A 14,526-nucleotide genomic window follows, 5' to 3' on the forward strand; every position below is an offset into this window, starting at 1 on the left:
CCATTTACATTTAAGCTAATTATCAATATGTATGTTCCTATTACCATTTTCTTAATTGTTTTGGCTTTGTTATTGTAGGTCTTTTCCTTCTCTTGTGTTTCCTGCCTAGAGAAGTTCCTTTAGCATTTGTTGTAGAGCTGGTCTTTTGGTGCTGAATTGTCTTAGCTTTTGCTTGTCTGTAAAATTTTGATTTCTCCATCGAATCTGAATGAGATCCTTGCCGGCTGGAGTAATCTTGATTGTAGGTTTTTCCCTTTCATCACTTTAAATATATCGTGCCACTCCCTTCTGGCTTGTAGAGTTTCTGCTGAGAAATCAGTTATTAACCTTATGTGCATTCTCTTGTATGTTATTTGTCATTTCTCCCTTGTTGCTTTTAATAATTTTTCTGTCTTTAATTTTTGTCAGTTCGATTGCTATGTGTCTTGGCATGTTTCTCCTTGGATTTATCCTGTATGGGACTCTCTGCACTTCCTGGACTTGGGTGGCTATTTCCTTTCCCATGTTAGGGAAGTTTTCAACTATAATCTCTTCAAATACTTTCTCGGGTCCTCTGTCTCTCTCTCTCTTGTCTCCTTCTGGGACCCCTATAATGCAAATGTTGGTGTGTTTAATGTTGTCCCAGAGGTCTCTTAGGCTGTCTTCATTTCTTTTCATTCTTTTTTCTTTATTCTGTTCCGCAGCAGTGAATTCCACCATTCTGCCTTCCAGGTCACTTATCCGTTGTTCTGCCTCAGTTATTCTGCTATTGATTCCTTCTAGTGTATTTTTCATTTCAGTTATTGTATTGTTCATCTCCATTTGTTTGTTCTTTAATTTTTCTAGGTGTTTGTTCTTTAATTCTTCTAGGTCTTTGTTAAACATTTCTTTCATCTTCTCAATCTTTGCCTCCATTCTTTTTCTGAGGTCCTGGATCATCTTTACTATCATTATTCTGAATTCTTTTTCTGGAAGGTTGCCTATCTCCACTTCATTTAGTTGTTTTTTGGGGGGTTTATCTTGTTTATTCATCTGGTACATAGTCCTCTGACTTTTCATTTTGTCTATCTTTCTATGAATGTGATATTCATTCCACAGGCTGCAGTACTGTAGTTCTTCTTGCTTCTACTGTCTGCCCTCTGGTTGATGAGGCTACCTAAGAGGCTTGTGCAAGCTTCCTAATGGGAGGGACTGGTGGTAGGTAGAGCTGGGTGTTGCTCTGGTGGGCAGAGCTCAGAAAAACTTTAATCTGATTGTCTGCTGATGGGTGGGGCTGAGTTCCCTCCCTGTTGGTTGTTTGGCCTGAGGTGACCCTGCACTGGAGGCTACAGGCCATTTGGTGGGGCTAATAGCAGACTCTGGGAGGGCTCATGCCAAGGAGTACTTCCCAGAACTTCTGCTGCCAGTGTCCTTGTCCCTGTGGTGAGCCACCACCGCCCCCCACCTCTGCAGAAGACCCTCCAACACTAGCAAGTAGGTCTGGTTCAGTCTCCTATGGGGTCACTGCTCCTTCCCCTGGGTCCCGATATGCACACTACTTTGTGCGTGCCCTCCAAGAGTGGAGTCTCTGTTTCCCCCACACCTGTCAAAGTCCTGCAATCAAATCCCACTAGCCTTCAAAGTCTGATTCTCTGGGAATTCCTCCTCCTGTTGCTGGACCCCCAGGTTGGGAAGCCTGACGTGAGGCTCGGCACCTTCACTCAAGTGGGTGGACTTCTGTGGTATAAGTGCTCTCCAGTTTGAGTCACCCACCCAGCAGTTAAGGGATTTGATTTTATCGTGATTGTGCCCCTGCTACTGTCTCATTGCAGCTTCTCCTTTGTCTTTGGATGTGGGGTATCTTTTTTGGTGAGTTCCAGTGCCTTCCTGTTGATGATTGTTCAGCAGTTAGTTGTGATTCCAGTGCTCTTGCATGAGGGAGTGAGTGCATATCCTTCTACTCCGCCATCTTGCTGTCTTCTTTCTGTTCAGATGAGAGATGTCCCTCCTGTTGACTTGGAGGCTAATCCTCTGCCTGTGCTCAGGATCTCTTCTGATCTCAGAATTCTCCCCTATTTTCCTCTTTTTTTCTTATATCCTCAATCTTTCCTTTTTTTTTTTTTTTTTACTGGGCCCTTCCCATTAATGTTTAAATATGCTGCATATCCAGCCTTGAGAACGGTGCCTGGTACTATGTCGACCACCAGTAAAGACTTGTTGAAGGAAAGAATGCATGAATAAACGATACATTTATTCTGCTTCTGTTCTTGTGTTTTCTGTCTCAGTGGAATGTACCTCTCCTTACCCTGCCTGGCCTGTGCCAGGAACCTAGTCATTGTACTTCTCTTCCTCTCAACCTAACTGCCTGCTTCCTGCCTCTATGTATTTCCTATGAAACACTGTCTTATTATTTCTGCATACTGTACATCTTGAATATGTTTATATTCTCAACTATATCTTGAATATGTTGATATTTTAAAATATATTTGAATATGTTTACTTTTCTTTTTCCCTACTATAACTGCCCTAATTCAGGTTCTCATCAACTTTTTCCTGGATTCACCACAACAGTTCTCTGGCTTATCCACAATGTAACCAAAAGAATCTTTCTTAAGTACAAATCCAGTGAAATCACTCCCTTGTTAACAACCCTTTGGGGATCCTCCAGTACTGTGAGGATGATGTCTTTAACTGGCTTAGTAGGACCTGCATGATGTGACTCGTTTCCCCTGTTCATCTAGCTTGGAAGGTTTTCCTAAAGATTAATGTGGATATATGTTAATCCACAGTATGTCATAGGCACTAAATAAATAAGACTCCTTCACCTCGTAATTGAATCCCATTTTTACACACAAGGAAAATGAGACTTGCTAAGGATATGTGGCGTGCCCTAATTCGCATAGCTAGTTAATAACAGAGCTAGAATATTTGAGCACATCTAGTTCAGAGCAAAGGAGCTTAAAATTCAGGACAGCACTGGCTACAATTTATCTTGTCCTGTGGATTTCTCCGTCCTGCGGGAATACATTTGTATGCTTACAAATAGACATTTTTTTTCTTTGCCTAGCTGAATCCCAAAGCAGTAACTTGTTTACATGTCCTGACTGTATATTTAATATCTGCTTTATTGGCTTATTGTGTGATAATTCTTTCCCTTCTTCAAAATGTAATCATGGCCAAACCACAGTGAACAAACAAGAACATTAGGAGCTTTGCGAGTCACAGAACTTCAAGCCCTTCCTGCTTCTCACAGACAACCACCCAGCACAGGGCCTGAGTAGGCCCATATGCTGAAGAGCTGCCAGAAATTTCGAAAGGAACAGTGAAGTGCAACTGGTTTCCTTAAATGGTCTCTCTTTAAATTTGCCTTTGGACCACTCCTTTAAAATCACATGCCATATAAAAGGGCATACATAAACATGTCCTGTCCCAGCTAAGTTTTTTTCTTGATAATGGTGGAGGGGAGGGGTCGGGGCAGCTGTCCTTGGGTACATTTTATCTTTTCAACATGGGAATTGGAAAAAACATTGTTAGCCATTTTTAGGGATGTATATGAATTTGTAAGTACTGTGCTTATAGAATAGGTGTTAGAAAGGAAATTGGCATTATTTGCATGAGACTGGGTCTTAATTGCCTGTTAATGTCCTATTGATGTTAATAGGGTGTAAATAGTATGTGGTCCACAGTCTCCACTCTGGCCCCCAATGATCCCCATCTCCTGTGGTCTCCCCCAACATTGTAGCAGGGTTAGACTGTGTGACAAACAGAATATGGCAGAAATATGTCACTTCTGAGATTAGTCCTACAGGGAACTGCGGCTTCTGTCTTGGACTCTCTCTCTCTCTCTCTTTCTATCTCTGACTCTGATCACTTGCTCTGGAGGAAACCAGATACCATGTTATGAGCAGCACTGTGCAAAGGACCACATGGTGAGGAACTGAAGCCTCCTACCAATAGCCATGTAAGTGAGCTTAGAGCAGATCCTAAAGCAGATCCATACAGGTAAGGTCCTCCTGGATTCCTGATTCTCAGAAACTGTGAGAGAGATTTTAAGCTTCTAATCTTTAGGGTAATTTGTTGTGCAGAAATAGGCAACTAATACACAGAACTAGGTGCTTACAAAAATATGCATTCTTTGCTCATTGCAGTTGTACTTATTTCACAGAATAACATTGTAGAGGAAAAGGACCTTTTCTGCTTATCTATTTATCAATAAATAACTAAATCCTCATATTCCAACTCTTTCTTTCCAATTTCAAGCCATCATACATAGGCTTAAAGAATGTTTTTAGAGCGAAGTTCACACAAGTTACCTCTTTTGGGGAAACTCTGACCTTTGATGAACTTACTTTTCTTTATTTCTTGGCTGCATAGTCATCCTACATACACATATGTCGTGAACACAGGGGTCAAACCTCTGCTTTAGAGATTTGATGTTCATTGTTGATTTGCATTCTGTGAGCAGTTTTGATTGCTCATTTTTTGAACACCTTTCATATCTCGATTATTAAAAACAGTCTTGCTCATAAAAATCAACTGTAACTTAGGAAAAGAAAAGGAAGTCCATTAAGACATAACCTAGCAAAACAAATGTCTAAATTTAAATTCCTGCGCTACAGGGGGAATTCCTTTTGGATTAAAGGAATAACACCTGGGCACAACTGGTGGAAATCTTTAGTGTGTTGGGAATAAATTCTAAGATTCTTCTGGCATCTCCCATTTTCAGAATCAAGCTTGCTGTTTTACTCTTCACGTATGATTTTTTAAAGTTTGGCCCAATACTCAGGTTAAGGAGGGAAGTAAAGTCCTTCCTTCCTTCTGTAGAAAGGTAGCCTTCGGAGATTAGGCTCAGCTCTCTGGACTCACATCACTTTCTTAGGCTTAGCCAATTTCTGAGACCTCAGTGCAGTTGCCCCGTAAACATTCACCCTTGCTACACGTTGAAGCAGAGATCATAAAGGGAGTAAGAAATAACCTTGCAGTCTGCCACCTTGTGGTCTCTAGGTTTCAATCTGAACACACGGCAGGACCTGTCTGAGGGCTGCAGGGCTTAGGGCTTATCTGGAGAAGAGGACACCCCTCTCCCTGGGCTGATGATGAATTTACCTTCTTTAATTTCAAAGCAGTGACCCCACTCCTCCAGGGTGATGTGTTTATCCTTGTTGGGGTCACACTCTTCAAAGAAGCGCGTTATGCAGTGTTCCAAGGGCACCAGAGATGCCCGCAGAGGAGCGAGCTCAGAGTGGGTCAAGACTCTGCAATGAGATAAATGGCAGCCAATTAACTGGGTTACTAACTTGTGTCTGAAGAGCTAACTCTTACGATCACCAAGGGCATTTTTCTTCCCCAAGGCCGCTGAGGACGGCAACTAAATAGTGCGTTCATGAAGAACTACAAACAAAATAAACGATTTGTGGGTAAGACAGACAGCTTTGGGGATGTCAATTCATAAGGTTTCCTTCTTCCCTGGGAACTATCCTCCCTCCACCCTAAATTTATAGGGCTGCATCCCAACAATCATGTTTATACAACCTGGCTCTTACCACCGGCCGTACCGGATCATTCCAGACGTAGGTGCTTAATCCAACTGGGGCCAATCAGATTAGCTTCAGGATTTAGGATCAAGAATGAGAAAGGGTGGGTAGAGCCTCTCAGGAGGCTGGACCCTAACATGTAAACGTGGGAGCTTGTGGAATTGTGGCCATATTCTGTTATGTTCAAAGCAGCACTTTTCTTTTTTTCTTAAATTTTTTTGGATGTGGATCATTTTTAAAGTCTTTATTGAATTTGTTACAATATTGCTTCTGTTGTATGTTTTGGTTTTTTGGCCGCGAGGCATGTGGGATCTTAGCTCCCTGACCAGGGATCAAACCCACACCCCCTGCACTGGAAGGCGAAATCTTAACCACTGGACAGCCAGGGAAGTCCCTCAAAGCAGCTTTGTGTTTAGACTCATAACCGTATTTGTTTGACATTTCTGTGTTCTAAAATGGAACTGGGAAGTTTCCTAAATCTGTTTAGAATTCTTGGGTATAGATAACTAGACGTTATATCAGGGAGATGACCTAGTTAATGGGAAGGTGGAAAGTTTTTACCTGTCCCTAGGATGTTGATCCAGTTCACTAAACTGCCAGTGTACAGGATACACATACATGTGGTAGTTTTTCTTAAAGTCTCTTAAGAGAAGGTCAATTGAGTGGTCCCCAGCCAGGAGTCTCTTTTCATCCAGGTAAATTTTCTTGACCTGAGATTAGGAAGGAGATGATCATTAGAGAATCAGACAAGTGTGATGGAATTATCACTTGCTAAACTTTACTTGAAGAGTATTCCTAACATGACAGAGGAAAACAAACCCAGAACGTTATTTGAGAACAAATTACATGCCTTCTAATCAACACCACAGCTTTCTGCATAGAATAATAGCTAACATTTAAAAAACCCTGGGGTTTTCAGAAGAAATTTAAGACTTTTTTTGATCTTTTAACCAAGTGATATTCCTCACATTTCTTAAAACTATGAAAAGGTTTTAATGAAAAGGGCTGAACTGACCTAGGCAAAATTGTTCATTTGTTGGTGGAAAGTTCTGTTCTTCCCCACTGGCATATTCCATTCTTTTTTTTTAAAAGATTTATTATTAATTAATTAATTAATTAATTAAACTTATTTTTGGCTGCATCGGGTCTTAGATGAGGCACGTGGGTTCTTCGTTGTGGTACACAGGCTCTCTCTAGCTGTGGCGTGGGCTCTGCAGCTGTGGAGTGCCAGTTCCAGGGCGCGTGGGCTCTGTAGTTTGCGGTACTCGGGCTCTAGCTGAGGTGTGTGAGCTCAGTAGTTGTGGCATGCGGGCTTAGTTGCCCCGCGACATGTGGGATCTTAGTTCCCCGACCGGGGATCAAACCTGCGTCCCCTGCATTGGAAGACGGATTCTTTACCCCTGGACCACCGGGGAAGTCCTGGCATACTCCATTCTTAATCCTTTATGTATTTCCATCCAGTGCCTGCTGCGGCTCAGGTTAGCCCTGGCGTGATGCTGCTTGGCAGCCCCATTGAAATTTCCCTGTTTTGTATCTAATTCTCTCAAGGCTGTCTGTGGCAATGTGTAGTTAAAGAGAGAGGATAGAAATCATTTAGGGGCAATGCATATAAAACTACCAGCTTGCGACGTTACCTGTTAGTGCACTGAGTAACTGGAAGCCATCAGAACAGAACTTCTACTTGTTCTCATGAACACATCTACCAATTTCCCTCCTTGTCACCATGCATGAAATTCCTTCGTTCCTCATCTATGAAGCCCAGCCGCTCACTGGTGCTCAGAAGCTCACCCCTTCTCATCTACTCAAGAATACCCTGTGGCAGTTGGGCACCCTTCCTTCTTTACTGGATTATTTCCAGAGGTGAGCATACAAACACCCTCTATCACCTCCCGCTGGTAGATAGGACCCTTGAACTCACATTCCTCTCCACCTGCCACCCATTTCACTTTTCCCCTTTACAACAAAATGTCTTCTATACTTGCTGCTTTTACATCATTCCTCCTATTCTCTTTTGAACCCTATCCATTCAGGCTTTTCTCTTGCAAAAACAGCTCCTGTCAAGGTCAACTATGACTGTCATGTGCCAAATCTGGGGCCAACTCTCAGTCCTCATCTTAACAGCCTGTAAACAGCATTTGACACAGTTAATGCACACCCTCCTACATGTTTTATTTTTCTCTTTATAGCAGGTTTCATCCCACCTGACATAACATATTTGCATAAATGTTTATCTGCATATATTTGTACATTTGCTTGTATGTTCATATTTGCATACATGTGTATATAAGTATATATCGTCTCTTTGCCTAGAATGTAGGCTCATGAAGGCAGAGATTTTTCTTTGGTCCCTTGCTGTATTTCCAGCATGTAAATCAATTCCAGGTACCTGGTATACACTCAATAACTATCTGATGAATGAATTTTCCCTGAGGACTTCTAGGATTAATATTCTGCACTTTTTAATCTTAGTATATTACTGACATTGTTAATAATGGATTTCCCTTATATCATAAATCTATGTCTGGCCTATAAAGGCAAAAAACACGTTTAGATTTAAGTAATATGCCTGGGCCTGAACATATAAATGCTGAATTGAGGTTCACTTTGGTCAACAGAGTTTGCTCTAGGGATGTGTTCAAAAGCTCTTGCTCAGGCCCCTGCCCTGCGTGCAGGAATCGGGTGGTTTGGCTGTGTCCCAAACTTTGAGGTGTGAAGGATGACCACTACTATTCTGTTAATCCATGGGTGTTAACCAGGTGTGGTTGCTGATATGCAGAGGAAGGGCTGATATACCCCTCCCCCATCCCCTCCCCCCCCCACCCCCCCCGTCCCCTGTAGACAGACACTTAGGTAGCTGGCCGTGGAGAACTTACTTTATTTCTCTGCTTCTCATTTAGATATCCAGCGTGCTCAGGGTTAGGTTCATAAAGCTGCATGAGGATATTCTTGAGCCAGTCTCTCATCCTTAGAGGGAACTGGGTCACTTCAAAGTCCGTACAAACAGGAATAGCTGTTCCAGGCAGAAAGTAAATTAATTTTAACTTTGGGGTCTTACTCCGGTCCCAAGGAAACTCCTCATAACAGGACGCTTGACAACTTCCAGTGACTGACAGCATCCTCACTGCCCCTCCATCACAACGGTGGTCCTTAACCCTGGCGCCCTAACAGAATTGCCAGGAGTGTTTAAAAAACATACCAGATGCCAGCTTCCATTCAAAGAAATCCTGATTTGATTTATCTGGGGGAGGAGCCTGGGCATCAGGATGTTTTAAAAAGCTCCAGAAGTAATTGTGATGTGCAGCCAGGGCTGAGGACCACTACTCTAGAATCAGAGAGTTGGAATTCAGAAGTGGAGGTCACAAGAGCTCTTTGTTAGGAGAAAGGAGAAAAAGGCAGAAGTTAGCTTATACTGTGGAAATAATGTTAAATCTCAGTGGCTTAAGGGAACAAATATTTTTTTCAGGTTTATTGAAATATAACTGACATACCACACCGTAAGTTTAAGGTGTGCTGCATAATGACTTGACATACATATATTGTGTAATGATTACCACAGTGATCATTAGTTTAGTTAAACATTCATAACCTCATATAGTGACTTGAGTTTTTTATTTCCTTGTGGTGAGAACTTTCAGGATCTACTCTCTTAGCAACTTTCAAATATACCATATACAGCAGTGTTGGCTACTATGTTGTACATCACATCAAACGTTTATTTCTCCATCCTGCTACATGTCCCCTATAAGTTGGCAGGAGAGCTCTGCTCGTCTGTCTCTCTGGGGCTCAGGATGCGGGAGACACCGCCATTCAGCATCATCTCAACACGAGGTGAAGAGGTTATGGAGAGCCATACACCAGCTCTTAAATGCTCTGTCCAGAACTCCCATGGATGATTTTTGCTCAACTTTCACTGGACAAAGCAACTCATATGGCTGCATCTAACATCAAGGGGGCTGAGAAACTGAATCCTCTCCTGTGTCTGGAAAGACAGGAGAGGTTAGTAAGCACTGCTAATGTGGAGAATCACTTAGCAACCAGGAGGTCCAAACACAATTGAGAGTATCCTGGGGAAGGAAGACAATTTCAAAAAATTCTGGAAGACTATGCTGTCACTAAAACTTCTTGACAAAGGCTTAGCTTTTGGAAGAGGACAACTAATTTAACAAAATTCCAATGATTCATCTCAGTTATTAAACGGATAACATTAGCATAATGGTTCTGAACCCTGGCTGCACATTAGAATTGTCTCGGTTACTTTAAAAACAAGTGAAAAAACAATGCCAAGGTTCCAAGCCAGTCCAATTAAATCAGAATCTCTTACAGTTAAAGCCTACACATTATTCTTCTAATTTTTAAAAAAGTCTTCCCAGTTATTTTAATGTGCAGCCTGGATTCAGAACTACATTAACTTTTTGTTGTTGTCAACTGCATATATATGAGTACATATATATATGTATATAATTCAGATTCACCCAAAACACTTTCAGCAGTGGTGGTTAGACTCTTACATTTGCAGGCTCCAAAGTAATCCAGCTGTAGTTGGTGCCCCTTTTTGGTCCCCTCCAATCTGCACTTAGTAGCAAAGAGATGGCAGGAGCTGGCATAGGTCTGATTGTCAGTGCCACAAGCCTAAGAAAGACAAGTATGAGAGAAACCTCAAGCTTGGGAATGTCCATTGGGAAAACACTCTGTTCCTTAAAGTCTGTCTAATGAACTGCTGTTTCTATTGACTGTTGTTTAAATATTAGATGATAACCTGGGCATTTACTTTTTTCTTTAACAAAAGATTTCAACTGCAAATTACTTTCATTCAAATCACTAACTGTTTGATGTCCCTTAAAGACCCTTAAAGATTTGTAGAATCCTTACTTGGTCAAGGAGTTTTGTAGGAGGACAAGTCACTGGATCTTGGCAAACACAGTGGGGTTCTCCCTGTTGATCAGCCTTGCAGACATGTCCTCTTTTACACTGGAAGCTCATGCAAGAATCTAACAGAAAAGTTTGGACAGGAAACATGGACAAAGCTAAACTGAGTACGTAAACTCAAATTCATCCAGACAGTTCCATTTGCATGAATAAGAGAAAATTTGGGAAAACATTAGAAGCCTTTTTAATGGATGTGTTAATTCTAAGGTGGGACCCTCTGTCTCCAGACTATTTTGCATAATAGTCTAGATTTCTTTGCAGTTTGGATTGGGGATTTAAAAAGAACAAACAACTTTTCTTGACCTGCCGGCAATGATCATAGCCTGACATCTACAGAGCAGTGCTGTGCAAGTTGGTCAAAAGTTAAATAAGCCACGAGAATTTTATGGTTGAAATTCAAAATTTTGTGATTGGGGTATGTGATTAAGAATTAGGTCTTTACTAAATATGGGATCTCAATTCTAATTTATGGGTTTGAGTATAAATAAGGTAGAATCAATTTTTCTTCTTCGAAGCGAAAGGACTTAGAGAAAAAGAATTCCAGCTTTTGCAGTAACATTGCAACCGGATTTCCAGTTTGTAAACACAGTTACCATAGTTGTAGATCAAATGTGCACATGAGAATTCAACAATTTATGGGAGCATTTCCTTGGGGAGGAGTGGGGAGAGGAAAAATTCTGTACAGTAGTCACAAATGAAGGCGTGGGGATAGCCCAACATAGCCCATTCTGTCTCTCTCCTCACATAGTCACAGACCGCTTGCTTAGCCCGTACTCACCGACATTGTGCACCCTTGTGTTGCCTTCAGTTGAACTGTCATCTTCATTCGGTGAGCTTTCTGCTTTCTTGGCCTTTATAATAACAAGAGCAGAAGTTGAAGTCTATTTTAGGGAAAGCGTTTACATAATTTATATTTCCACTGTGCGTACCTTCACAGATCTTTTCACACTCCAATCGTTTCAGATCTCAGAAGGAGAAGACACCAGCCGCAACCGTGGAAATAGACAGTAACCCTCTGAGAACAGGAGCCATTTCTATCTTTATGAACTGGGTTCAGTGCTATATCTCTGGGGATTACCCAATAAACATTGGAACTAACATCAGAAGCGAAGTTGGAACCTCCCCTTTGGTTTGGGAAAACAGTAGAAATGCAGTATTACCATGTGATTCTATAGTTAAGACATGATTACATTAGGAATCTCTGTGACGCTATTGGGAAATGTTTCTTACCAGGTTTCTAAAATGTAAGAAAACTCCTGCCTTAGAATGGCAGCAGAGTTCTCAGGAATCAAAGTTAGTATTCACCTTGCCCCCCAAAACCTGTGCTAGGGGCTCCTGGTGGGTGGCTGCCAGAGTTTGGCATGAAAGCTCCAAATGATTAAACAACCAAAGAACAAGATGTTTCTTCCCTTCCCTCACCCTGCTGTCATTTCCTGATTATCATTTTGGTGTGTGTTTGCTTCATAAAGCTGTAGCTGAAGTCTTTGTTCTTTGCCTTTATAGCTAAATCAATAAACATTGCTGGATCTCTTACGTTATTACATTAGAGGCATTTTGCTAGACATTGGTGATCAACTTGACTGTGACCTGGCACCTGCTATCAGGGCATGAGAACAGCAGTTGTCATACCTCCCATCCCTCTTATCTATCAGAATTTACCACTCTAGTCCATGCCAGGGACGTTCAACTGCCAGTATCTGCCTCTCTGTGCCTGGAAAACCACGGCACTCTCTATGGCCTGCTCAAGGACAGACTGGAAGTGCTGGGGAATTCACACCTCTCCTAGTAATCCTCAGCTAATATAAAAGCCATAGCTCCCTCACTCTCCAAAGGGGCTAATTCAGAGGCATGTGCTTTACATGGCTTTAATTATGTACCGTTGATTAGCTTCCTTTGTTCCCTGAACTTCTCAAACTGCACTAACATCCAGGATATGTTTCTATGGGAACCCAAATGAAACAGGCATTTTCAGACTAATGATGGAGATGTAGAGAAAAATAAATAATTATAATATATTTTAGTAATGTACTAAGAGATGCGCACAAGGGATTGCAAGAGCACAGAGAAAGGTCATGCCCATTTTTGGAAAAGCTAACCACTTTATCGGACAAGCACCATTGTAAATAATCTCACCCCTCGGTTTTCTACAGGTTCGCTGGTATCTACATTCTCATTCTCACGTGCTTTTTCTCTTTGCTCCTCGTATTTAATGTGATGGTAATTGGACTGAGCTCTTTCATTTTCCAGGAAAGACTCGCTTGGGTTGAAGTCCTCCTCAATTGCACTGTGCCTGGGGCCATCATCGCCGTCATCATCAGCCCCATGATTTCTGGGCATGATGTTACTGTCATCCGTAGGCTCCACCAGCAAAGGCTCAGAAAGAGTCTTTTTGTCCATCTCCTCATGGTTGCTGATAACTTCAAGGCCAGGCTGTCCTTCTTGGCTCTGCCATTCTTTATCTTGGTTGGGCTTACTGATTTTTGATGCAGTTTCCTCTTCCATTTCTGCATTGGAGTTTTCCTCTTCTTGTTCTTGGCCACCCTGTTCCAATTCATCTTTCTGCATCTTGCTTACTTGAGTTGGTTGATAGGACTCTTCCAAAATATCATCGGACTGTGTACTGTCTTCTTCCTGATTGCTGGTAGAATGCTCCTCGGGAACTTCTCTCTCCCCTTCTTGGTTATCACTGTGGGTACCAATTTTACCTGGCTCTTTTTCCCCTTCCTCTTCTCCATTTGGGATATTTGGATCCTGCTCTTGGTTTCCTGGAACACCTAGGTCTTGGCTATGTTTGCTGCTGCTGTTCAACTGAGGATGTGAGTCATTTATAGGTTGTTCTTGGATTTCCTCTGTCTCTGTGATGCTTTCTTGTTGATTCGAATCTACAATGGAACTAACATCATGACCAAGGAATCTCTCGGGGAGTTTTTCCTTTGGAGGCTCACTCATATCTTCTTTTAGGTCCAATGTACCTTCAGTTGGTGTAGACTCCAAATTCTCAATTAAGTCACTTTCACTTTTCTCTTGATCCTGTAATCCCAGGTTTGGGCTGTAACTCTGGTCCTGATCTACTGACTGGTCATGGTTTTCCTCCTCTGACGTTAGTACTGAAGATTTTTCAGGCTAAAAAGAAAAAAGTTTATCCTTGAAACAAATGATAATGTCATATCTACATCATATTTACAATTCATAAGCCAACATTGAATATTTCTTAATTCTTTTTCTTCACATAATGTCTTATAAACTTATTTTTTATGTTCTTCACATTCGATAGCTACAAGTTTAACCTGAACTTGAATTTTGTGAAATAAAACAATTATGTAGCACTTCAGCCCAAGAAGTAAAACTCATTAATCCTCACAATTCTGTTAGAGATTGGAGGCAGTTGATGTGATCATCATCTTAAAAAAATTAAACTTAGAGTGAATAAGGTAGTCTCTTTGACCACGCTTTAGTATTGAAACCTTGGGAGACAAAAGTCTGTACTAGTATAACGATGTTACTTTTACCTTATGAGTGGGATGGTCTTCTATGGATACTTCGGTTTCCTTTTCATTTTCTGCATCTTCAGCCCTTACAATGGGGATTGCAGTGTGCTCAGATGTTATCAATATTTCAGCCTGTTGGAAGGAACTCAAGGAATCAGCAGTTGGGTTGGAATGATCAGATAGGAACCTTGCTTGTGTCTGAAAAAATTAAAAACTGATTTGTTATTCATGCCTAAATGTTAATGTTTAAAATTTCTAGCTACTTTTTTCTTGACATCATTGTTAGTAGTAATATATCTCATTTAAAACATCAGTTAAATGATATTCTCTAGAATTTTTAAGATACAAGCAGGGCCTCCCTGGTGGCGCAGTGGTTGAGAGTCCGCCTGCGGATGCAGGGGATACGGGTTCGTGCCCCGGTCTGGGAGGATCCCATATGCCGCGGAGCGGCTGGGCCCGTGAGCCATGGCCGCTGGGCCTGCGCGTCCGGAGCCTGTGCTCCGCAACGGGAGAGGCCACAACAGTGAGAGGCCCGCATACCGCAAAAAGAAAAAAAAAAAAAAAAAAAAGATACAAGCAAATAGTTAGAATATAATCTTAAGTGAAAACAAAATCCCAAT

The 14,526-nt window shown here is 41.6% G+C and overlaps 1 protein-coding gene across 2 annotated transcripts in view; it reads right to left on the bottom strand.

The window, feature by feature from the left end:
- SPARCL1 (SPARC like 1) overlaps positions 1–14,526 on the bottom strand; it is a 45,727-nt gene that overhangs the window by 5,045 nt on the left and 26,156 nt on the right. The window contains exons 3-10 of one of the 2 annotated variants that reach the window (XM_081230112.1): positions 13,928–14,104; positions 12,552–13,541; positions 11,197–11,269; positions 10,362–10,480; positions 10,001–10,121; positions 8,366–8,502; positions 6,054–6,202; positions 5,065–5,213 (exon numbers count right to left, since the gene is read on the bottom strand). In XM_081230112.1, the coding sequence (XP_081086238.1) occupies positions 5,065–5,213; positions 6,054–6,202; positions 8,366–8,502; positions 10,001–10,121; positions 10,362–10,480; positions 11,197–11,269; positions 12,552–13,541; positions 13,928–14,104 (1,915 nt within the window). The remainder of the gene's footprint in view (positions 1–5,064; positions 5,214–6,053; positions 6,203–8,365; positions 8,503–10,000; positions 10,122–10,361; positions 10,481–11,196; positions 11,270–12,551; positions 13,542–13,927; positions 14,105–14,526) is intronic. The other variant, XM_081230113.1, reaches the window with a different exon arrangement.

This window comes from Mesoplodon bidens, assembly GCF_964165515.1.
Source record: "Mesoplodon bidens genome assembly, chromosome: 1".
NCBI classification, from domain to species: Eukaryota; Metazoa; Chordata; class Mammalia; order Artiodactyla; family Ziphiidae; genus Mesoplodon; species Mesoplodon bidens.